General features: G+C 44.5%; 2 protein-coding genes and 16 non-coding genes across 18 annotated transcripts in view; 12 read left to right on the top strand and 6 right to left on the bottom strand.

The window, feature by feature from the left end:
* Positions 1–21,728, bottom strand: part of LOC141326073 (uncharacterized) — a 130,383-nt gene that overhangs the window by 57,720 nt on the left and 50,935 nt on the right. The window lies entirely within an intron of this gene.
* On the top strand, positions 575–657 carry trnal-cag (transfer RNA leucine (anticodon CAG)). Its single transcript has one exon. It is a non-coding gene; the product is annotated as a tRNA-Leu (tRNA).
* trnal-cag (transfer RNA leucine (anticodon CAG)) lies at positions 1,698–1,780 on the top strand. The gene has a single exon. It is a non-coding gene; the product is annotated as a tRNA-Leu (tRNA).
* Positions 2,834–2,916, top strand: trnal-cag (transfer RNA leucine (anticodon CAG)). The gene has a single exon. It is a non-coding gene; the product is annotated as a tRNA-Leu (tRNA).
* On the top strand, positions 3,970–4,052 carry trnal-cag (transfer RNA leucine (anticodon CAG)). The gene has a single exon. It is a non-coding gene; the product is annotated as a tRNA-Leu (tRNA).
* Positions 5,093–5,175, top strand: trnal-cag (transfer RNA leucine (anticodon CAG)). The gene has a single exon. It is a non-coding gene; the product is annotated as a tRNA-Leu (tRNA).
* Positions 6,229–6,311, top strand: trnal-cag (transfer RNA leucine (anticodon CAG)). Its single transcript has one exon. It is a non-coding gene; the product is annotated as a tRNA-Leu (tRNA).
* Positions 6,999–7,072, bottom strand: trnam-cau (transfer RNA methionine (anticodon CAU)). Its single transcript has one exon. It is a non-coding gene; the product is annotated as a tRNA-Met (tRNA).
* On the top strand, positions 7,351–7,433 carry trnal-cag (transfer RNA leucine (anticodon CAG)). Its single transcript has one exon. It is a non-coding gene; the product is annotated as a tRNA-Leu (tRNA).
* Positions 8,475–8,557, top strand: trnal-cag (transfer RNA leucine (anticodon CAG)). The gene has a single exon. It is a non-coding gene; the product is annotated as a tRNA-Leu (tRNA).
* On the bottom strand, positions 9,259–9,332 carry trnam-cau (transfer RNA methionine (anticodon CAU)). The gene has a single exon. It is a non-coding gene; the product is annotated as a tRNA-Met (tRNA).
* trnal-cag (transfer RNA leucine (anticodon CAG)) lies at positions 9,620–9,702 on the top strand. Its single transcript has one exon. It is a non-coding gene; the product is annotated as a tRNA-Leu (tRNA).
* trnam-cau (transfer RNA methionine (anticodon CAU)) lies at positions 10,413–10,486 on the bottom strand. Its single transcript has one exon. It is a non-coding gene; the product is annotated as a tRNA-Met (tRNA).
* On the top strand, positions 10,765–10,847 carry trnal-cag (transfer RNA leucine (anticodon CAG)). The gene has a single exon. It is a non-coding gene; the product is annotated as a tRNA-Leu (tRNA).
* On the top strand, positions 11,889–11,971 carry trnal-cag (transfer RNA leucine (anticodon CAG)). Its single transcript has one exon. It is a non-coding gene; the product is annotated as a tRNA-Leu (tRNA).
* trnam-cau (transfer RNA methionine (anticodon CAU)) lies at positions 12,647–12,720 on the bottom strand. Its single transcript has one exon. It is a non-coding gene; the product is annotated as a tRNA-Met (tRNA).
* Positions 13,008–13,090, top strand: trnal-cag (transfer RNA leucine (anticodon CAG)). The gene has a single exon. It is a non-coding gene; the product is annotated as a tRNA-Leu (tRNA).
* LOC141325769 (uncharacterized) lies at positions 15,698–19,655 on the bottom strand. Its single transcript, XM_073834505.1, has 6 exons — positions 19,204–19,655; positions 18,761–19,088; positions 17,833–18,634; positions 17,444–17,653; positions 16,691–17,085; positions 15,698–16,324 (listed from the first exon to the last, which is right to left on the bottom strand). Exons 1-6 carry the CDS (start codon positions 19,578–19,580, stop codon positions 15,698–15,700), a joined length of 2,739 nt encoding a protein of 912 aa, XP_073690606.1. The 5' UTR covers positions 19,581–19,655.

Below are 21,728 nucleotides of genomic sequence, written 5' to 3'. Positions count from 1 at the left end.
TATTGCATGTCAAAGGGTGGCCTAGGACTGAATGCAATGTCGCTGGATGGTATTTAGGGAATTTACCTGGAAACTCACAGTTTCTCCCGCAATGTCGTGTCGTCCACCCTTCAGATGAGCTGTGGCCTTTTTCCCTCAGGCGAAGGAGACAAGCAGGCGGACGGGAACAGAGAAGCCCGCTCTGTCGTGTAAGCGCTCTCAGCTATCAAAAGGCACCACGCTGCCCCGTGTGAGGCACGACCTTCAGATTATGAGACTGACGCGCTGCCTAACTGCGCCAACGAGGCCGGCGGGATGACCGGTCTGAAATGCGAAGCGCTAGCGTGTCGGTGCCTGCCTGCAGGGCGTAGATCCAAAAGCTGCGTTCAGGTCGCAGTCTCCTCTGGAGGTGTGGGTGCGAATCCCACTTTTCCGACAGAACTGTCCTTTGTCCTTTGGCTTCGGATAACAGCTACAGTCTTCAGCGCTTGGCAGAACATGTGGAGCTATATTTGAATCGAATCAACATTTCGTTAGGGATTCAGACCACAAGCTGGGTGTAGCCGCAACGGGTCAGCTCCCACCACGCAAGCGTGTCAGGATGGCCGAGCGGTCTAAGGCGCTGCGTTCAGGTCGCAGTCTCCCCTGGAGGCGTGGGTTCGAATCCCACTTCTGACAGACTTAAGTTTCTGCTACGGTCTTCAGCCGCAAGGCTGTAACTTTGCCAACTTTGCCTTGTGTCAGGGCATTAACTTTGCCAAAGCACCACATTTCAGTCGACGTCAGAATTAGTATAAAGTGGCAGTAACTTCCGTTAAACTTGAGAATTACTCCGTTTTATCGTTTGTGCGACGTCACTCCTTCCCCGATACCAAGTTGCAGGCACTTTTAAAGAATGCCTTGAAAGACTATGTCAAGTCGTAATAGAATCGAGTCAATATTTCCTTAAGATGAAGGCAACATTGCTTTAAGGTTCACGAAAGCTTGCCTTCCCATTAATAGGGAATTTCATTTCCAATGCCAGCATGATATTACCCTTAAGAAAACCTCACAAGAACACCGCCACATGTTACATGAATACGACAGGGATGGTATTCCTGCATTCATTCAGCATTAGCCCAGCGTGAACACTGAATTTCGATTATATTGCATGTCAAAGGGTGGCCTAGGACTGAATGCAATGTCGCTGGATGGTATTTAGGGAATTTACCTGGAAACTCACAGTTTCTCCCGCAATGTCGTGTCGTCCACCCTTCAGATGAGCTGTGGCCTTTTTCCCTCAGGCGAAGGAGACAAGCAGGCGGACGGGAACAGAGAAGCCCGCTCTGTCGTGTAAGCGCTCTCAGCTATCAAAAGGCACCACGCTGCCCCGTGTGAGGCACGACCTTCAGATTATGAGACTGACGCGCTGCCTAACTGCGCCAACGAGGCCGGCGGGATGACCGGTCTGAAATGCGAAGCGCTAGCGTGTCGGTGCCTGCCTGCAGGGCGTAGATCCAAAAGCTGCGTTCAGGTCGCAGTCTCCTCTGGAGGTGTGGGTGCGAATCCCACTTTTCCGACAGAACTGTCCTTTGTCCTTTGGCTTCGGATAACAGCTACAGTCTTCAGCGCTTGGCAGAACATGTGGAGCTATATTTGAATCGAATCAACATTTCGTTAGGGATTCAGACCACAAGCTGGGTGTAGCCGCAACGGGTCAGCTCCCACCACGCAAGCGTGTCAGGATGGCCGAGCGGTCTAAGGCGCTGCGTTCAGGTCGCAGTCTCCCCTGGAGGCGTGGGTTCGAATCCCACTTCTGACAGACTTAAGTTTCTGCTACGGACAACAGCTACGGTCTTCAGCCGCAAGGCTGTAACTTTGCCAACTTTGCCTTGTGTCAGGGCATTAACTTTGCCAAAGCACCACATTTCAGTCGACGTCAGAATTAGTATAAAGTGGCAGTAACTTCCGTTAAACTTGAGAATTACTCCGTTTTATCGTTTGTGCGACGTCACTCCTTCCTCGATACCAAGTTGCAGGCACTTTTAAAGAATGCCTTGAAAGACTATGTCAAGTCGTAATAGAATCGAGTCAATATTTCCTTAAGATGAAGGCAACATTGCTTTAAGGTTCACGAAAGCTTGCCTTCCCATTAATAGGGAATTTCATTTCCAATGCCAGCATGATATTACCCTTAAGAAAACCTCACAAGAACACCGCCACATGTTACATGAATACGACAGGGATGGTATTCCTGCATTCATTCAGCATTAGCCCAGCGTGAACACTGAATTTCGATTATATTGCATGTCAAAGGGTGGCCTAGGACTGAATGCAATGTCGCTGGATGGTATTTAGGGAATTTACCTGGAAACTCACAGTTTCTCCCGCAATGTCGTGTCGTCCACCCTTCAGATGAGCTGTGGCCTTTTTCCCTCAGGCGAAGGAGACAAGCAGGCGGACGGGAACAGAGAAGCCCGCTCTGTCGTGTAAGCGCTCTCAGCTATCAAAAGGCACCACGCTGCCCCGTGTGAGGCACGACCTTCAGATTATGAGACTGACGCGCTGCCTAACTGCGCCAACGAGGCCGGCGGGATGACCGGTCTGAAATGCGAAGCGCTAGCGTGTCGGTGCCTGCCTGCAGGGCGTAGATCCAAAAGCTGCGTTCAGGTCGCAGTCTCCTCTGGAGGTGTGGGTGCGAATCCCACTTTTCCGACAGAACTGTCCTTTGTCCTTTGGCTTCGGATAACAGCTACAGTCTTCAGCGCTTGGCAGAACATGTGGAGCTATATTTGAATCGAATCAACATTTGGTTAGGGATTCAGACCACAAGCTGGGTGTAGCCGCAACGGGTCAGCTCCCACCACGCAAGCGTGTCAGGATGGCCGAGCGGTCTAAGGCGCTGCGTTCAGGTCGCAGTCTCCCCTGGAGGCGTGGGTTCGAATCCCACTTCTGACAGACTTAAGTTTCTGCTACGGACAACAGCTACGGTCTTCAGCCGCAAGGCTGTAACTTTGCCAACTTTGCCTTGTGTCAGGGCATTAACTTTGCCAAAGCACCACATTTCAGTCGACGTCAGAATTAGTATAAAGTGGCAGTAACTTCCGTTAAACTTGAGAATTACTCCGTTTTATCGTTTGTGCGACGTCACTCCTTCCCCGATACCAAGTTGCAGGCACTTTTAAAGAATGCCTTGAAAGACTATGTCAAGTCGTAATAGAATCGAGTCAATATTTCCTTAAGATGAAGGCAACATTGCTTTAAGGTTCACGAAAGCTTGCCTTCCCATTAATAGGGAATTTCATTTCCAATGCCAGCATGATATTACCCTTAAGAAAACCTCACAAGAACACCGCCACATGTTACATGAATACGACAGGGATGGTATTCCTGCATTCATTCAGCATTAGCCCAGCGTGAACACTGAATTTCGATTATATTGCATGTCAAAGGGTGGCCTAGGACTGAATGCAATGTCGCTGGATGGTATTTAGGGAATTTACCTGGAAACTCACAGTTTCTCCCGCAATGTCGTGTCGTCCACCCTTCAGATGAGCTGTGGCCTTTTTCCCTCAGGCGAAGGAGACAAGCAGGCGGACGGGAACAGAGAAGCCCGCTCTGTCGTGTAAGCGCTCTCAGCTATCAAAAGGCACCACGCTGCCCCGTGTGAGGCACGACCTTCAGATTATGAGACTGACGCGCTGCCTAACTGCGCCAACGAGGCCGGCGGGATGACCGGTCTGAAATGCGAAGCGCTAGCGTGTCGGTGCCTGCCTGCAGGGCGTAGATCCAAAAGCTGCGTTCAGGTCGCAGTCTCCTCTGGAGGTGTGGGTGCGAATCCCACTTTTCCGACAGAACTGTCCTTTGTCCTTTGGCTTCGGATAACAGCTACAGTCTTCAGCGCTTGGCAGAACATGTGGAGCTATATTTGAATCGAATCAACATTTCGTTAGGGATTCAGACCACAAGCTGGGTGTAGCCGCAACGGGTCAGCTCCCACCACGCAAGCGTGTCAGGATGGCCGAGCGGTCTAAGGCGCTGCGTTCAGGTCGCAGTCTCCCCTGGAGGCGTGGGTTCGAATCCCACTTCTGACAGACTTAAGTTTCTGCTACGGTCTTCAGCCGCAAGGCTGTAACTTTGCCAACTTTGCCTTGTGTCAGGGCATTAACTTTGCCAAAGCACCACATTTCAGTCGACGTCAGAATTAGTATAAAGTGGCAGTAACTTCCGTTAAACTTGAGAATTACTCCGTTTTATCGTTTGTGCGACGTCACTCCTTCCCCGATACCAAGTTGCAGGCACTTTTAAAGAATGCCTTGAAAGACTATGTCAAGTCGTAATAGAATCGAGTCAATATTTCCTTAAGATGAAGGCAACATTGCTTTAAGGTTCACGAAAGCTTGCCTTCCCATTAATAGGGAATTTCATTTCCAATGCCAGCATGATATTACCCTTAAGAAAACCTCACAAGAACACCGCCACATGTTACATGAATACGACAGGGATGGTATTCCTGCATTCATTCAGCATTAGCCCAGCGTGAACACTGAATTTCGATTATATTGCATGTCAAAGGGTGGCCTAGGACTGAATGCAATGTCGCTGGATGGTATTTAGGGAATTTACCTGGAAACTCACAGTTTCTCCCGCAATGTCGTGTCGTCCACCCTTCAGATGAGCTGTGGCCTTTTTCCCTCAGGCGAAGGAGACAAGCAGGCGGACGGGAACAGAGAAGCCCGCTCTGTCGTGTAAGCGCTCTCAGCTATCAAAAGGCACCACGCTGCCCCGTGTGAGGCACGACCTTCAGATTATGAGACTGACGCGCTGCCTAACTGCGCCAACGAGGCCGGCGGGATGACCGGTCTGAAATGCGAAGCGCTAGCGTGTCGGTGCCTGCCTGCAGGGCGTAGATCCAAAAGCTGCGTTCAGGTCGCAGTCTCCTCTGGAGGTGTGGGTGCGAATCCCACTTTTCCGACAGAACTGTCCTTTGTCCTTTGGCTTCGGATAACAGCTACAGTCTTCAGCGCTTGGCAGAACATGTGGAGCTATATTTGAATCGAATCAACATTTCGTTAGGGATTCAGACCACAAGCTGGGTGTAGCCGCAACGGGTCAGCTCCCACCACGCAAGCGTGTCAGGATGGCCGAGCGGTCTAAGGCGCTGCGTTCAGGTCGCAGTCTCCCCTGGAGGCGTGGGTTCGAATCCCACTTCTGACAGACTTAAGTTTCTGCTACGGACAACAGCTACGGTCTTCAGCCGCAAGGCTGTAACTTTGCCAACTTTGCCTTGTGTCAGGGCATTAACTTTGCCAAAGCACCACATTTCAGTCGACGTCAGAATTAGTATAAAGTGGCAGTAACTTCCGTTAAACTTGAGAATTACTCCGTTTTATCGTTTGTGCGACGTCACTCCTTCCTCGATACCAAGTTGCAGGCACTTTTAAAGAATGCCTTGAAAGACTATGTCAAGTCGTAATAGAATCGAGTCAATATTTCCTTAAGATGAAGGCAACATTGCTTTAAGGTTCACGAAAGCTTGCCTTCCCATTAATAGGGAATTTCATTTCCAATGCCAGCATGATATTACCCTTAAGAAAACCTCACAAGAACACCGCCACATGTTACATGAATACGACAGGGATGGTATTCCTGCATTCATTCAGCATTAGCCCAGCGTGAACACTGAATTTCGATTATATTGCATGTCAAAGGGTGGCCTAGGACTGAATGCAATGTCGCTGGATGGTATTTAGGGAATTTACCTGGAAACTCACAGTTTCTCCCGCAATGTCGTGTCGTCCACCCTTCAGATGAGCTGTGGCCTTTTTCCCTCAGGCGAAGGAGACAAGCAGGCGGACGGGAACAGAGAAGCCCGCTCTGTCGTGTAAGCGCTCTCAGCTATCAAAAGGCACCACGCTGCCCCGTGTGAGGCACGACCTTCAGATTATGAGACTGACGCGCTGCCTAACTGCGCCAACGAGGCCGGCGGGATGACCGGTCTGAAATGCGAAGCGCTAGCGTGTCGGTGCCTGCCTGCAGGGCGTAGATCCAAAAGCTGCGTTCAGGTCGCAGTCTCCTCTGGAGGTGTGGGTGCGAATCCCACTTTTCCGACAGAACTGTCCTTTGTCCTTTGGCTTCGGATAACAGCTACAGTCTTCAGCGCTTGGCAGAACATGTGGAGCTATATTTGAATCGAATCAACATTTGGTTAGGGATTCAGACCACAAGCTGGGTGTAGCCGCAACGGGTCAGCTCCCACCACGCAAGCGTGTCAGGATGGCCGAGCGGTCTAAGGCGCTGCGTTCAGGTCGCAGTCTCCCCTGGAGGCGTGGGTTCGAATCCCACTTCTGACAGACTTAAGTTTCTGCTACGGTCTTCAGCCGCAAGGCTGTAACTTTGCCAACTTTGCCTTGTGTCAGGGCATTAACTTTGCCAAAGCACCACATTTCAGTCGACGTCAGAATTAGTATAAAGTGGCAGTAACTTCCGTTAAACTTGAGAATTACTCCGTTTTATCGTTTGTGCGACGTCACTCCTTCCCCGATACCAAGTTGCAGGCACTTTTAAAGAATGCCTTGAAAGACTATGTCAAGTCGTAATAGAATCGAGTCAATATTTCCTTAAGATGAAGGCAACATTGCTTTAAGGTTCACGAAAGCTTGCCTTCCCATTAATAGGGAATTTCATTTCCAATGCCAGCATGATATTACCCTTAAGAAAACCTCACAAGAACACCGCCACATGTTACATGAATACGACAGGGATGGTATTCCTGCATTCATTCAGCATTAGCCCAGCGTGAACACTGAATTTCGATTATATTGCATGTCAAAGGGTGGCCTAGGACTGAATGCAATGTCGCTGGATGGTATTTAGGGAATTTACCTGGAAACTCACAGTTTCTCCCGCAATGTCGTGTCGTCCACCCTTCAGATGAGCTGTGGCCTTTTTCCCTCAGGCGAAGGAGACAAGCAGGCGGACGGGAACAGAGAAGCCCGCTCTGTCGTGTAAGCGCTCTCAGCTATCAAAAGGCACCACGCTGCCCCGTGTGAGGCTCGAACTCACGACCTTCAGATTATGAGACTGACGCGCTGCCTAACTGCGCCAACGAGGCCGGCGGGATGAAATGCGAAGCGCTAGCGTGTCGGTGCCTGCCTGCAGGGCGTAGATCCAAAAGCTGCGTTCAGGTCGCAGTCTCCTCTGGAGGTGTGGGTTCGAATCCCACTTTTCCGACAGAACTGTCCTTTGTCCTTTGGCTTCGGATAACAGCTACAGTCTTCAGCGCTTGGCAGAACATGTGGAGCTATATTTGAATCGAATCAACATTTCGTTAGGGATTCAGACCACAAGCTGGGTGTAGCCGCAACGGGTCAGCTCCCACCACGCAAGCGTGTCAGGATGGCCGAGCGGTCTAAGGCGCTGCGTTCAGGTCGCAGTCTCCCCTGGAGGCGTGGGTTCGAATCCCACTTCTGACAGACTTAAGTTTCGGCTACGGACAACAGCTACGGTCTTCAGCCGCAAGGCTGTAACTTTGCCAACTTTGCCTTGTGTCAGGGCATTAACTTTGCCAAAGCACCACATTTCAGTCGACGTCAGAATTAGTATAAAGTGGCAGTAACGCCGACGGGCGTTCCGTTAAACTTGAGAATTACTCCGTTTTATCGTTTGTGCGACATCACTCCTTCCCCGATACCAAGTTGCAGGCACTTTTAAAGAATGCCTTGAAAGACTATGTCAAGTCGTAATAGAATCGAGTCAATATTTCCTTAAGATGAAGGCAACATTGCTTTAAGGTTCACGTAAGCTTGCCTTCCCATTAATAGGGAATTTCATTTCCAATGCCAGCATGATATTACCCTTAAGAAAACCTCACAAGAACACCGCCACATGTTACATGAATACGACAGGGATGGTATTCCTGCATTCATTCAGCATTAGCCCAGCGTGAATACTGAATTTCGATTATATTGCATGTCAAAGGGTGGCCTAGGACTGAATGCAATGTCGCTGGATGGTATTTAGGGAATTTACCTGGAAACTCACAGTTTCTCCCGCAATGTCGTGTCGTCCACCCTTCAGATGAGCTGTGGCCTTTTTCCCTCAGGCGAAGGAGACAAGCAGGCGGACGGGAACAGAGAAGCCCGCTCTGTCGTGTAAGCGCTCTCAGCTATCAAAAGGCACCACGCTGCCCCGTGTGAGGCACGACCTTCAGATTATGAGACTGACGCGCTGCCTAACTGCGCCAACGAGGCCGACGGGATGACCGGTCTGAAATGCGAAGCGCTAGCGTGTCGGTGCCTGCCTGCAGGGCGTAGATCCAAAAGCTGCGTTCAGGTCGCAGTCTCCTCTGGAGGTGTGGGTGCGAATCCCACTTTTCCGACAGAACTGTCCTTTGTCCTTTGGCTTCGGATAACAGCTACAGTCTTCAGCGCTTGGCAGAACATGTGGAGCTATGTTTGAATCGAATCAACATTTCGTTAGGGATTCAGACCACAAGCTGGGTGTAGCCGCAACGGGTCAGGATGGCCGAGCGGTCTAAGGCGCTGCTTTCAGATCGCAGTCTCCCCTGGAGGCGTGGGTTCGAATCCCACTTCTGACAGACTTAAGTTTCGGCTACAGACAACAGCTACGGTCTTCAGCCGCAAGGCTGTAACTTTGCCATGTGTCAGGGCATTAACTTTGCCAAAGCACCACATTTCAGTCGACGTCAGAATTAGTATAAAGTGGCAGTAACGCCGACGGGCGTTCCGTTAAACTTGAGAATTACTCCTTGTATAGTTTGTGCGACGTCACTCCTTCCCCGATACCAAGTTGCAGGCACTTTTAAAGAATGCCTTGAAAGACTATGTCAAGTCGTAATAGAATCGAGTCAATATTTCCTTAAGATGAAGGCAACATTGCTTTAAGGTTCACGAAAGCTTGCCTTCCCATTAATAGGGAATTTCATTTCCAATGCCAGCATGATATTACCCTTAAGAAAACCTCACAAGAACACCGCCACATGTTACATGAATACGACAGGGATGGTATTCCTGCATTCATTCAGCATTAGCCCAGCGTGAACACTGAATTTCGATTATATTGCATGTCAAAGGGTGGCCTAGGACTGAATGCAATGTCGCTGGATGGTATTTAGGGAATTTACCTGGAAACTCACAGTTTCTCCCGCAATGTTGTGTCGTCCACCCTTCAGATGAGCTGTGGCCTTTTTCCCTCAGGCGAAGGAGACAAGCAGGCGGACGGGAACAGAGAAGCCCGCTCTGTCGTGTAAGCGCTCTCAGCTATCAAATGGCACCACGCTGCCCCGTGTGAGGCTCGAACTCACGACCTTCAGATTATGAGACTGACGCGCTGCCTAACTGCGCCAACGAGGCCGGCGGGATGACCGGTCTGAAATGCGAAGCGCTAGCGTGTCGGTGCCTGCCTGCAGGGCGTAGATCCAAAAGCTGCGTTCAGGTCGCAGTCTCCTCTGGAGGTGTGGGTTCGAATCCCACTTTTCCGACAGAACTGTCCTTTGTCCTTTGGCTTCGGATAACAGCTACAGTCTTCAGCGCTTGGCAGAACATGTGGAGCTATATTTGAATCGAATCAACATTTCGTTAGGGATTAAGACCACAAGCTGGGTGTAGCCGCAACGGGTCAGCTCCCACCACGCAAGCGTGTCAGGATGGCCGAGCGGTCTAAGGCGCTGCGTTCAGGTCGCAGTCTCCCCTGGAGGCGTGGGTTCGAATCCCACTTCTGACAGACTTAAGTTTCGGCTACGGACAACAGCTACGGTCTTCAGCCGCAAGGCTGTAACTTTGCCAACTTTGCCTTGTGTCAGGGCATTAACTTTGCCAAAGCACCACATTTCAGTCGACGTCAGAATTAGTATAAAGTGGCAGTAACGCCGACGGGCGTTCCGTTAAACTTGAGAATTACTCCTTGTATCGTTTGTGCGACGTCACTCCTTCCCCGATACCAAGTTGCAGGCACTTTTAAAGAATGCCTTGAAAGACTATGTCAAGTCGTAATAGAATCGAGTCAATATTTCCTTAAGATGAAGGCAACATTGCTTTAAGGTTCACGAAAGCTTGCCTTCCCATTAATAGGGAATTTCATTTCCAATGCCAGCATGATATTACCCTTAAGAAAACCTCACAAGAACACCGCCACATGTTACATGAATACGACAGGGATGGTATTCCTGCATTCATTCAGCATTAGCCCAGCGTGAACACTGAATTTCGATTATATTGCATGTCAAAGGGTGGCCTAGGACTGAATGCAATGTCGCTGGATGGTATTTAGGGAATTTACCTGGAAACTCACAGTTTCTCCCGCAATGTCGTGTCGTCCACCCTTCAGATGAGCTGTGGCCTTTTTCCCTCAGGCGAAGGAGACAAGCAGGCGGACGGGAACAGAGAAGCCCGCTCTGTCGTGTAAGCGCTCTCAGCTATCAAAAGGCACCACGCTGCCCCGTGTGAGGCTCGAACTCACGACCTTCAGATTATGAGACTGACGCGCTGCCTAACTGCGCCAACGAGGCCGGCGGGATGAAATGCGAAGCGCTAGCGTGTCGGTGCCTGCCTGCAGGGCGTAGATCCAAAAGCTGCGTTCAGGTCGCAGTCTCCTCTGGAGGTGTGGGTTCGAATCCCACTTTTCCGACAGAACTGTCCTTTGTCCTTTGGCTTCGGATAACAGCTACAGTCTTCAGCGCTTGGCAGAACATGTGGAGCTATATTTGAATCGAATCAACATTTCGTTAGGGATTCAGACCACAAGCTGGGTGTAGCCGCAACGGGTCAGCTCCCACCACGCAAGCGTGTCAGGATGGCCGAGCGGTCTAAGGCGCTGCGTTCAGGTCGCAGTCTCCCCTGGAGGCGTGGGTTCGAATCCCACTTCTGACAGACTTAAGTTTCGGATACGGACAACAGCTACGGTCTTCAGCCGCAAGGCTGTAACTTTGCCAACTTTGCCTTGTGTCAGGGCATTAACTTTGCCAAAGCACCACATTTCAGTCGACGTCAGAATTAGTATAAAGTGGCAGTAACGCCGACGGGCGTTCCGTTAAACTTGAGAATTACTCCGTTTTATCGTTTGTGCGACATCACTCCTTCCCCGATACCAAGTTGCAGGCACTTTTAAAGAATGCCTTGAAAGACTATGTCAAGTCGTAATAGAATCGAGTCAATATTTCCTTAAGATGAAGGCAACATTGCTTTAAGGTTCACGTAAGCTTGCCTTCCCATTAATAGGGAATTTCATTTCCAATGCCAGCATGATATTACCCTTAAGAAAACCTCACAAGAACACCGCCACATGTTACATGAATACGACAGGGATGGTATTCCTGCATTCATTCAGCATTAGCCCAGCGTGAATACTGAATTTCGATTATATTGCATGTCAAAGGGTGGCCTAGGACTGAATGCAATGTCGCTGGATGGTATTTAGGGAATTTACCTGGAAACTCACAGTTTCTCCCGCAATGTCGTGTCGTCCACCCTTCAGATGAGCTGTGGCCTTTTTCCCTCAGGCGAAGGAGACAAGCAGGCGGACGGGAACAGAGAAGCCCGCTCTGTCGTGTAAGCGCTCTCAGCTATCAAAAGGCACCACGCTGCCCCGTGTGAGGCACGACCTTCAGATTATGAGACTGACGCGCTGCCTAACTGCGCCAACGAGGCCGACGGGATGACCGGTCTGAAATGCGAAGCGCTAGCGTGTCGGTGCCTGCCTGCAGGGCGTAGATCCAAAAGCTGCGTTCAGGTCGCAGTCTCCTCTGGAGGTGTGGGTGCGAATCCCACTTTTCCGACAGAACTGTCCTTTGTCCTTTGGCTTCGGATAACAGCTACAGTCTTCAGCGCTTGGCAGAACATGTGGAGCTATGTTTGAATCGAATCAACATTTCGTTAGGGATTCAGACCACAAGCTGGGTGTAGCCGCAACGGGTCAGGATGGCCGAGCGGTCTAAGGCGCTGCTTTCAGATCGCAGTCTCCCCTGGAGGCGTGGGTTCGAATCCCACTTCTGACAGACTTAAGTTTCGGCTACAGACAACAGCTACGGTCTTCAGCCGCAAGGCTGTAACTTTGCCATGTGTCAGGGCATTAACTTTGCCAAAGCACCACATTTCAGTCGACGTCAGAATTAGTATAAAGTGGCAGTAACGCCGACGGGCGTTCCGTTAAACTTGAGAATTACTCCTTCCCCGATACCAAGTTGCAGGCACTTTTAAAGAATGCCTTGAAAGACTATGTCAAGTCGTAATAGAATCGAGTCAATATTTCCTTAAGATGAAGGCAACATTGCTTTAAGGTTCACGAAAGCTTGCCTTCCCATTAATAGGGAATTTCATTTCCAATGCCAGCATGATATTACCCTTAAGAAAACCTCACAAGAACACCGCCACATGTTACATGAATACGACAGGGATGGTATTCCTGCATTCATTCAGCATTAGCCCAGCGTGAACACTGAATTTCGATTATATTGCATGTCAAAGGGTGGCCTAGGACTGAATGCAATGTCGCTGGATGGTATTTAGGGAATTTACCTGGAAACTCACAGTTTCTCCCGCAATGTTGTGTCGTCCACCCTTCAGATGAGCTGTGGCCTTTTTCCCTCAGGCGAAGGAGACAAGCAGGCGGACGGGAACAGAGAAGCCCGCTCTGTCGTGTAAGCGCTCTCAGCTATCAAATGGCACCACGCTGCCCCGTGTGAGGCTCGAACTCACGACCTTCAGATTATGAGACTGACGTGCTGCCTAACTGCGCCAACGAGGCCGGCGGGATGACCGGTCTGAAATGCGAAGCGCTAGCGTGTCGGTGCCTGCCTGCAGGGCGTAGATCCAAAAGCTGCGTTCAGGTCGCAGTCTCCTCTGGAGGTGTGGGTTTGAATCCCACTTTTCCGACAGAACTGTCCTTTGTCCTTTGGCTTCGGATAACAGCTACAGTCTTCAGCGCTTGGCAGAACATGTGGAGCTATATTTGAATCGAATCAACATTTCGTTAGGGATTCAGACCACAAGCTGGGTGTAGCCGCAACGGGTCAGCTCCCACCACGCAAGCGTGTCAGGATGGCCGAGCGGTCTAAGGCGCTGCGTTCAGGTCGCAGTCTCCCCTGGAGGCGTGGGTTCGAATCCCACTTCTGACAGACTTAAGTTTCGGCTACGGACAACAGCTACGGTCTTCAGCCGCAAGGCTGTAACTTTGCCAACTTTGCCTTGTGTCAGGGCATTAACTTTGCCAAAGCACCACATTTCAGTCGACGTCAGAATTAGTATAAAGTGGCAGTAACGCCGACGGGCGTTCCGTTAAACTTGAGAATTACTCCGTTTTATCGTTTGTGCGACATCACTCCTTCCCCGATACCAAGTTGCAGGCACTTTTAAAGAATGCCTTGAAAGACTATGTCAAGTCGTAATAGAATCGAGTCAATATTTCCTTAAGATGAAGGCAACATTGCTTTAAGGTTCACGAAAGCTTGCCTTCCCATTAATAGGGAATTTCATTTCCAATGCCAGCATGATATTACCCTTAAGAAAACCTCACAAGAACACCGCCACATGTTACATGAATACGACAGGGATGGTATTCCTGCATTCATTCAGCATTTGCCCAGCGTGAACACTGAATTTCGATTATATTGCATGTCAAAGGGTGGCCTAGGACTGAATGCAATGTCGCTGGATGGTATTTAGGGAATTTACCTGGAAACTCACAGTTTCTCCCGCAATGTCGTGTCGTCCGCCCTTCAGATGAGCTGTGGCCTTTTTCCCTCAGGCGAAGGAGACAAGCAGGCGGACGGGAACAGAGAAGCCCGCTCTTTAAATAAATGCAATTTTTAAGGTTAATAAAATGTACATATGTACAATTCTTCCATGAAAAATAAAGAATGCCAATGGAACTGTGGTATTGTTGATGTTATTATTACTTATTATTTTGTAGTTATTGTATTAATATTATTTATTCTGATTAAGCATAATATTATTCTTTGTTTAATTGATATTACTTATTCTGATTAGGAGTTTTGTATGTTACCTTCATTCAAGACACTTACAAATATGTTATTTGTATTGAAAAAAAGATAGTAATTAGAATAAAATAGTCATTAATATGTTTTTTAATGTACAATCATGCCAACAGAACAGTAATGAATTTTAAATAAATACAATTATATTAACTATTAAATAAGTTTTCAATCAACAATAAATTAAAAGGGAAATAAAATGAAAATAAAAACAGAAATCAAAAAGCAACAATTTCCCAGTTTGTTTTTGTTTTACAATTATTCCAACAATACAGTAATGCATATTAAATAAAATAAAATATTAAATAAGTTTTCAAACAACAATAAATTAAAATGAAAATAAAAGTAAAAGTAAAAAACAAAAAGCAATAATTTGCCAGTTTATTTTTATTTTACAATTATTCCAACAATACAGTAATGAATATTAAATAAATAAAATTAAATATTGAATAAGTTTTCAAACAACAATAAATGAAAAGGAAAATAAAATGAAAATAAAAGTAAAAAACAAAAAGCAATAATTTGACAATTTGTTTTTATTTTATAATCCAGCAATACAGTAATGAATATTAAATAAATAAAATGAAATATTAAATAATTTTTCAAACAACAATAAATGAAAAGGAAAGCAAAATAAAATGAAAATAAAAGTAAAAAACAAAAAGCAATAATTTGACAATTTGTTTTTATTTTATAATTATTCCAACAATACAGTAATGGATATTAAATAAATCAAATTAAAAATTAAATAGGTTTTCAAACAACAATTAATGAAAATGCAAATAAAATGAAAATAAAAGTAAAAAACAAAAAGCAATAACTTTCCAGTTTGTTTTTATTTTATAATTATTCCAACAATACAGTAATGAATATTAAGTAAATCAAAATTAAATATGAATTAGGTATTCAAACAACAATAAATGAAAAGGCAAATAAAATGAAAATAAAAGTAAAAAACAAAAAGCAATCATTTCCCAGTTTGTTTTTATTTTACAATTATTCCAACAATACAGTAATGAATATTAAATAAATAAAATTAAATATGAATTAGGTATTCAAACAACAATAAATGAAAAGGCAAATTAAATGAAAATAAAAGTAAAAAACAAAAAGCTATAATTTGCCAGTTTGTTTTTGTTTTGCAGTTGTGCCAACAGAATGGTAATGAATATTAAACAAATACAATTAAATATTAATTAGTTATTCAAAGAACAATAAATAAAAAGGGAAATAAAATGAAAATAAAAGTCAAAAACAAAAAACAATCATTTCCCAGTTTTATTTTTATTTTGCAATTATTCCAACAATACAGTAATGAATATTAAATAAATCAAATTAAATATTAAATAAGTTTACAGACAACAATAAATGAAAAGGCAAATAAAATGAAAATAAAAGTAAAAAAGAAAAAGCAATAACTTTACAGTTTGGAAAGTTTGTTTTTATTTAAAAATTATTCCAACAATACAGTAATGAATATGAAATAAATAAAATAAAAATAAATATTAATATATAATAAATATTAAATTATATAAATTATATAAGAAGTATTTAAACAACAATGAACTAAAAGGGAAATGACAAATATTAAGTTTTCAAAACCAATAAATAAGTTAAATAAAAAGTTAAGTTCTCAAAAACAAGAAATAAAAAGTTTAATAAAATATTAAATAATAGTTAAAAAAAACTACAAAAAGTTAAAAACACAAATATTTTTTTTTTACACAAATATTAACAATAGTGAACTCTTTTTGCTATATACACCACATACACACAAATATATACTTTATTTGGGAATGGTTCTCCGCATTTCCTCCAGCCACTGTTCTTTTGTAACAGTTTCAGTCTGTGGGCAGTACACCCTGCCCCTGTACTCACCTCCACCAGCTGCAGTGATGTTCCTTCCATCACCAAACTGTTGCCCAGTACAAGCTGCCTTATCCTTCTGTAGTCTTGAAGGATCAGAGACCATCTTGACAGCGCTCCCTTGCCTTTTCTTTTGGGGCTTGGGTGAACAGTGCAAAGCCTGATGAAGATGGTCTCCACCAGGCGGCAACAGTCAGGCCATTGTGCAGGTGCGCTGCTTGCACCCAGCACACATCTGGTGGTGCTCTCTACTCCAGGGGTTTGAGTGGGCCTCTTAGGTACTCTGAAGCGTCCACTCAGCAGTCTCTTCTGATGTCGAGCTGCATACACCACCCGTTGCTTGTCCTGGTCATCCAAGCTCTGCCAAAGTGCAATTATGGTGTTGGCCTCCTGGTTGGTCAGGCTGAGGGCTGTGTGACCCCGGAGATCCACCAGATATTCTGCCAATCTGTCCACATGTTGATAACCAGGGACATTTTGGCTGTCAACGGCCTATTAAAAAACACCAACACCAACATTATAATGTTTATCAGTGGGAAGCTGTTTTGGCACCTTCTTTAAAGTATAAAACACAATGGAAAGAAAGCTGACTTGACATTATGTGTATTTGCAGCTTATTAATGACTTTGATGTTGTTTGTAGGGGTGCACCGATCCGATATTAGGATTGGATATCGGCCCCGATATTAAAAAAATAGCTGGATCGGGGATCGGAAGAATTAACGGTATCGGGTATCGGTATCGGGTAGATATACCGACAGATATACAAAGCCCAGGTATCGGTATCGGGACTGAGAAAGTCGGATAGGTGCATCCCTAGTTGTTTGATCTTTTAAATGTTGTTTCATCTTGCACTTACCATCTCTTCATCATCTTTCTGACCAGCATCCTCTGGCTCTGAGGGAAGAGGTGAAACAGATGTTTCAGATGGGACAGGTGAGACAGCAGTCCCTGAGGGTCCAGGTGATGTGGGAGACTGTGAGAGGCCTTGTGTAGGGTCAGGGACTGGTGAAGGGGATGGAGAGCCCAGTACAGAAGTACCACTAAGTGCAAGTGTGGAAGAGGGTGGTGACAAGTCAGCCTCCAGATCAGTAATGGTCTGATCCTCGCTGATGTCACAGAAGCCCTCATCTTCATCTCGCTCCTCCACACTGAGGTCTTCAATGAGCTCTGCGTTCTGCTCGGAGTCTGGATTCATGTCCTGCAGTGCCTGACCTGTCTGCTGAAACAGATACTGGACTCCAATGAGCTCACCTGAAATTAAAATAATAAACAAACAGGAATTAAATACAATGCTGAATCATTGAGGAGGAAAAAAACATATGCAAAAACACATAATGCAACACAATACAAATGATAATTGAGAGACGTACAAATAAATATTCCTCCATAACCTATTGTATCATATTAGATACTTACATGTAACATGATTTTCCTAATGCCTTTTTCTTGATTAAAAGTATAAACTATCAATAAAGTTTGGATAATGTCGATAATTTAAAAGCCTTAGAAATTTGCATATCAATCATGACAGTAGACTTTGTAGAGTTAAATATATAGACAGAGATTACACAGAAATTCTAAGTTCATTAACAATAACACTTTTTCTTACCGGTGTAACAGGCAGGGGAACAAAATGTTGGAACCACTTTCTTGCCAAACAGCTTTTCATAGTTGCTGTTTACACAGTGAACAAGTTCTCCTGTGTAGCTGCATAAAGCTGATGGTTCTGCTGACAATGAAGCAGCCTCCCTGTCCTGGTTCCACCGGTGTAGTCCCTCCAGCAGATAAATCTGAAAGTTAAGACTGTTTGCACTGGTCCCTGTTAATGGACACAACAGTGTAAAGGTGAGTGTTAAAGAAACACAAAAGACAAGTAATGTGTTTTATATATATACATATATATATATATATATATATATATATATATACATATACATATACACATACATATATATATATATATTATATATATGCACAGGGAGTGTGACAGAGACATACCTGGGATGAAACGGTTCAGGTGTAGGTGAAAGGACTCGAGAGAAGTGGAGCCTCTGGCACATCTGTATGTCGTTAGAAGCACACCTCCCTTGGTTAAGCTTCCAGTCTCTATATAGAGCACAACACCAGGGGGGTCTTGGATGCACTTTACATGCTTCTTCTGGACACTCCAGATGTGCTCCATCCTTTTTTGATCCAGGAGAGGAACACCCAGGGAGTCATTGCCCTTGCTGCTCAAGAGCTCTGTAAACAGCCGTTCAAGGAGAAGGATGGTAGTCTCCTCTCCGCGGGTTCTCGTCCGGCAATGTAGAGCCAGCTCATTCCTGGTAAGATGCTTGTTGACATCTTCATCTGCCAGCGAAGGCCAACCCTGGGAGATCAATAGCGCTCTCTTTGCTTTGCGAAGCACTGAGAGATCAGCTGCATCCCATTCAAAGATGCACGCTGATAGCCGCGACATGAAGATGGGGTACAGCTGATGGGCATCAGTTGTACACCCCAGGGCAATCCTGCGCATAAAATGCCAGATGTCCAAGCGTATCATGAGATCTGGCCAACCTCTGAATCTGGTTTTCAGCTTCGTCTCGCCCACCTCAGTGCAGCACCCACAGTCCACATACAACACAGCAGGTGGATCCACACCAGCCTGTTGGTATCTTTTCACCAGACCATCTACCATCATATCCAGTCCTGCTCCTTCCTGGGCTGTCAGCACGCTCATGAGCACCTGACCAAACTCATTGCCGACAGAGGTAAGCCAGAGTCCCGTTCCCCTCGCTGTCCCAGCCAGCTTCTTGGTTATCTGTAATAAGACATGATTTGGAACATGCTGTAAATGCAATCAAACATCCCACCATGTAAAATACAGATATACTGCTGTGTTGTGTATATAAACAACAGCATTAATAAACAAAAATCCACAACTAACCTTTTTAGTAGAATCCATCTTCAAGACAGAGCCATAGGTGGATGTTATCCTTGCATGGATTTCATCCAGCCTTGTTAGGATGTCTTGGCTGTACACGGTGAGTAGCCACTTGCAGCTTGGCACCACTGTAGGCTGTGGGGGTTCCTGGAATTTTACTGGCAACACTCCAGGTCGATTAAGAAAGTCGACACACTGGGTGGTGTATCGGGCCAGACGCTGGAGCCACTCCTCGCTGTGGTTTTCACGCAGCTGCTTTATCACCCGCGTGGGGCTGTTGCCTAAGCTACGCTCACGCAGTAGCCGGATGACCCGCATATCACAGGCATACCTTAGAAAAAGCAAAATACACTCATTCATATATTTTACATATTTGATTTGTAAACTATTTGCATATGTATGTGATGATGGCCTAACAACAGGATGCAGAATGAAAGTGTGCTTACTTCCGCGTGAGGATAACCCGAAACTCAGAGCGATGACCCAGGTCTAGCTGTTGCAGGACTGTCTGACTCCAGGACACATGCGAGGCTCTACACTTGGTACAGATGAGGGTTTCTGTGACCATGCTGTACATTCTGTCGATGTCCAGAACCTGCCGTGCCCTTTTGTGCAGACCACCTCCTGTCAGTTGATGCCGTCCGCAGGCAGGATTGGGACAGAGAATCTTGACCCTCCACAGCTTGTACGGCATCCACAGCAGAAGTGCATGACAAAAGAATCTGTCTGGAGCTGGACCCTGATTGTAGGTAAGTGCTGGCTGTGGTGGGTAATACCAGAGCTGGAGGTCATCACGGAGCTCTGGCTTTCCCTTGGACCCCATTTTGAAAAGCCTTTTGCCAATCCACTTGTGATCTTCTGGTGGCAAGGTCTCCGACCACAAACGAGGAAGTGGAACTACAGATGGAGCTTTCAATAATGTCCCCGAAGGAAACGTCTGTGAAAGAAAAAAGACAAACCATTTAGTCAAGTAAGGTTATTGATTTAATAAGCATTTCATCAAGGCATGGCTACTTTTACATAAAATGATCATTACAATTATTGTTTTCTTTTTTGTGTTGTATTACAATGATAATTATGACAACGAAACGGATAACTTTATATTACCCATTTCTGTCTTCCAAAAAAAAAAAGGAATTATATATAAAATATTCTAAAGTCTTGCTTGATATATAAAGAATACATTTTACAAACAATCTATCTTTATTTTGACACATGAATGTTAACATCTATAAATTATTTATCATTAGTAAATTAGGATTCCGTCAGCTTGACATTATTACCATAGTTTGATTGTTGTTGTTTTATCAGCTGTTTATCAGTGTTTTAAGAAACTACTGGTAATAAAAGTCAGGTAACACTTTATTTTAAGGTGTCCTTGTGACACGTTACATGTACTTACTATTATAATAACAATTATTAATGCATAAGTACATGCAAGTAACCCTAAGACAAACCCTAATCCGAACCCTAAACATTTAGTAAGTACATATAGGAAATTATATTATATTACTCAGTACTTAAATGTATAATTACACTGTAACAAAGACACCTCAAAATAAAGGGTTACACTCTATTTTAAGGTATCCTTGTTACAGTGTAATTACACATTTAAGTACTTACTAATATAAATTAACTTATTGTATTAATGTATTTACTATAGGGTTAGAATTTGATTTAGGGTCACTTGCATGTTATTAAATGTTATTATAATAGTAAGTACATGTAACATTTAATAAGGACACCTTGTGTAACCAAAAGTCATATTCAAAAAATCAGGGCATGTGAGCCTTTTCACATCTCTAGACATACTTTAAGTGAAAAAACAACAACAAAATAAATCAATTTATTTTCAAAGTGTTTGTTATGGAGTTAGAATTGTTGCATAATTCCAAATAAATACATTATGATCCACAAATAAATGTAAAGCGATTGACAAAAACAACCATATACACAAAATAAATAAAATGAGATCCACAAATAAATTCCACAAACATGAATTATATTCACAAGTAAAAAAATTCGAATTGCAAATAAAAAACATACTCACAAATATATTTTTTTAATCCTACAAACACAAATTCGACCTGCATTTATATGTGAATCGCGTACTGTGCATTTATAGATCGCTACTCGTATTTGTGGATTGCTCTCTGTGCATTTGTAAATCACTGCGCGTATTTGTGAATTTTGAAACATTTCAAGCGTCAAGACCATAGACTGTAAGGTCAAGACGCAAACTAATCCACAAATGCATGGACTCCACCCACCTTTTACTTAAGCCAATCAGATACCGGCCACGTGGGGCTGACCAATCGTTGCATGTTCTTGCTCCAACCAATCACGTTTTTATACGGTGACCGTAAGGGGAAACCTTCGGTTCACTTATGTTTGTCTTGGCCACTACATTTAACTCGTGGGAACCTGATATTATGTCGTGGCCACGAGATATTAATTCGTGGAAACATCATATTATGTTACATATGTTATTCGTCTCATATTCGTTATTTTTCCCTTTCATTTTGATCTCTTAACTTTCTGAATGTAGGTTCTATGACTGGGATATTTACTGGAATGCAGTTCAAAGGTTGAATTTAACATATATTGTATTTTATTTAGTCTATTAATAGACAAATCTAGTGTTTCACTAAAGAGTGAATTAATCACGTAGTTTCGTTTGGAAATCATTTATCGTCAGAGTAAAATAGGCCTACATGACATTCCTTCTATTAACGTTAACTGATCGTCTTTTTTCCGTAGTTGTATTATTATTATCGTCATCATTATTATAATTATTACTATTATTATTAGCCTACATGTTATTATTATATATTTTTATTTTTGTTTATATTCGTTTCCCCCTTAATTGTGATCTCTTACAAGTTCTATATGATGATTAATGATACTGTAAATGCTTGACATATATTTATATGACTTTTGATTGTAATTATGCCTGTGTGTTCCCAGTTTT

Source organism: Garra rufa, chromosome 2 (genome assembly GCF_049309525.1).
Source record: "Garra rufa chromosome 2, GarRuf1.0, whole genome shotgun sequence".
NCBI classification, from domain to species: domain Eukaryota; kingdom Metazoa; phylum Chordata; class Actinopteri; order Cypriniformes; family Cyprinidae; genus Garra; species Garra rufa.
This window is presented reverse-complemented; position numbering and strand designations above follow the sequence as displayed.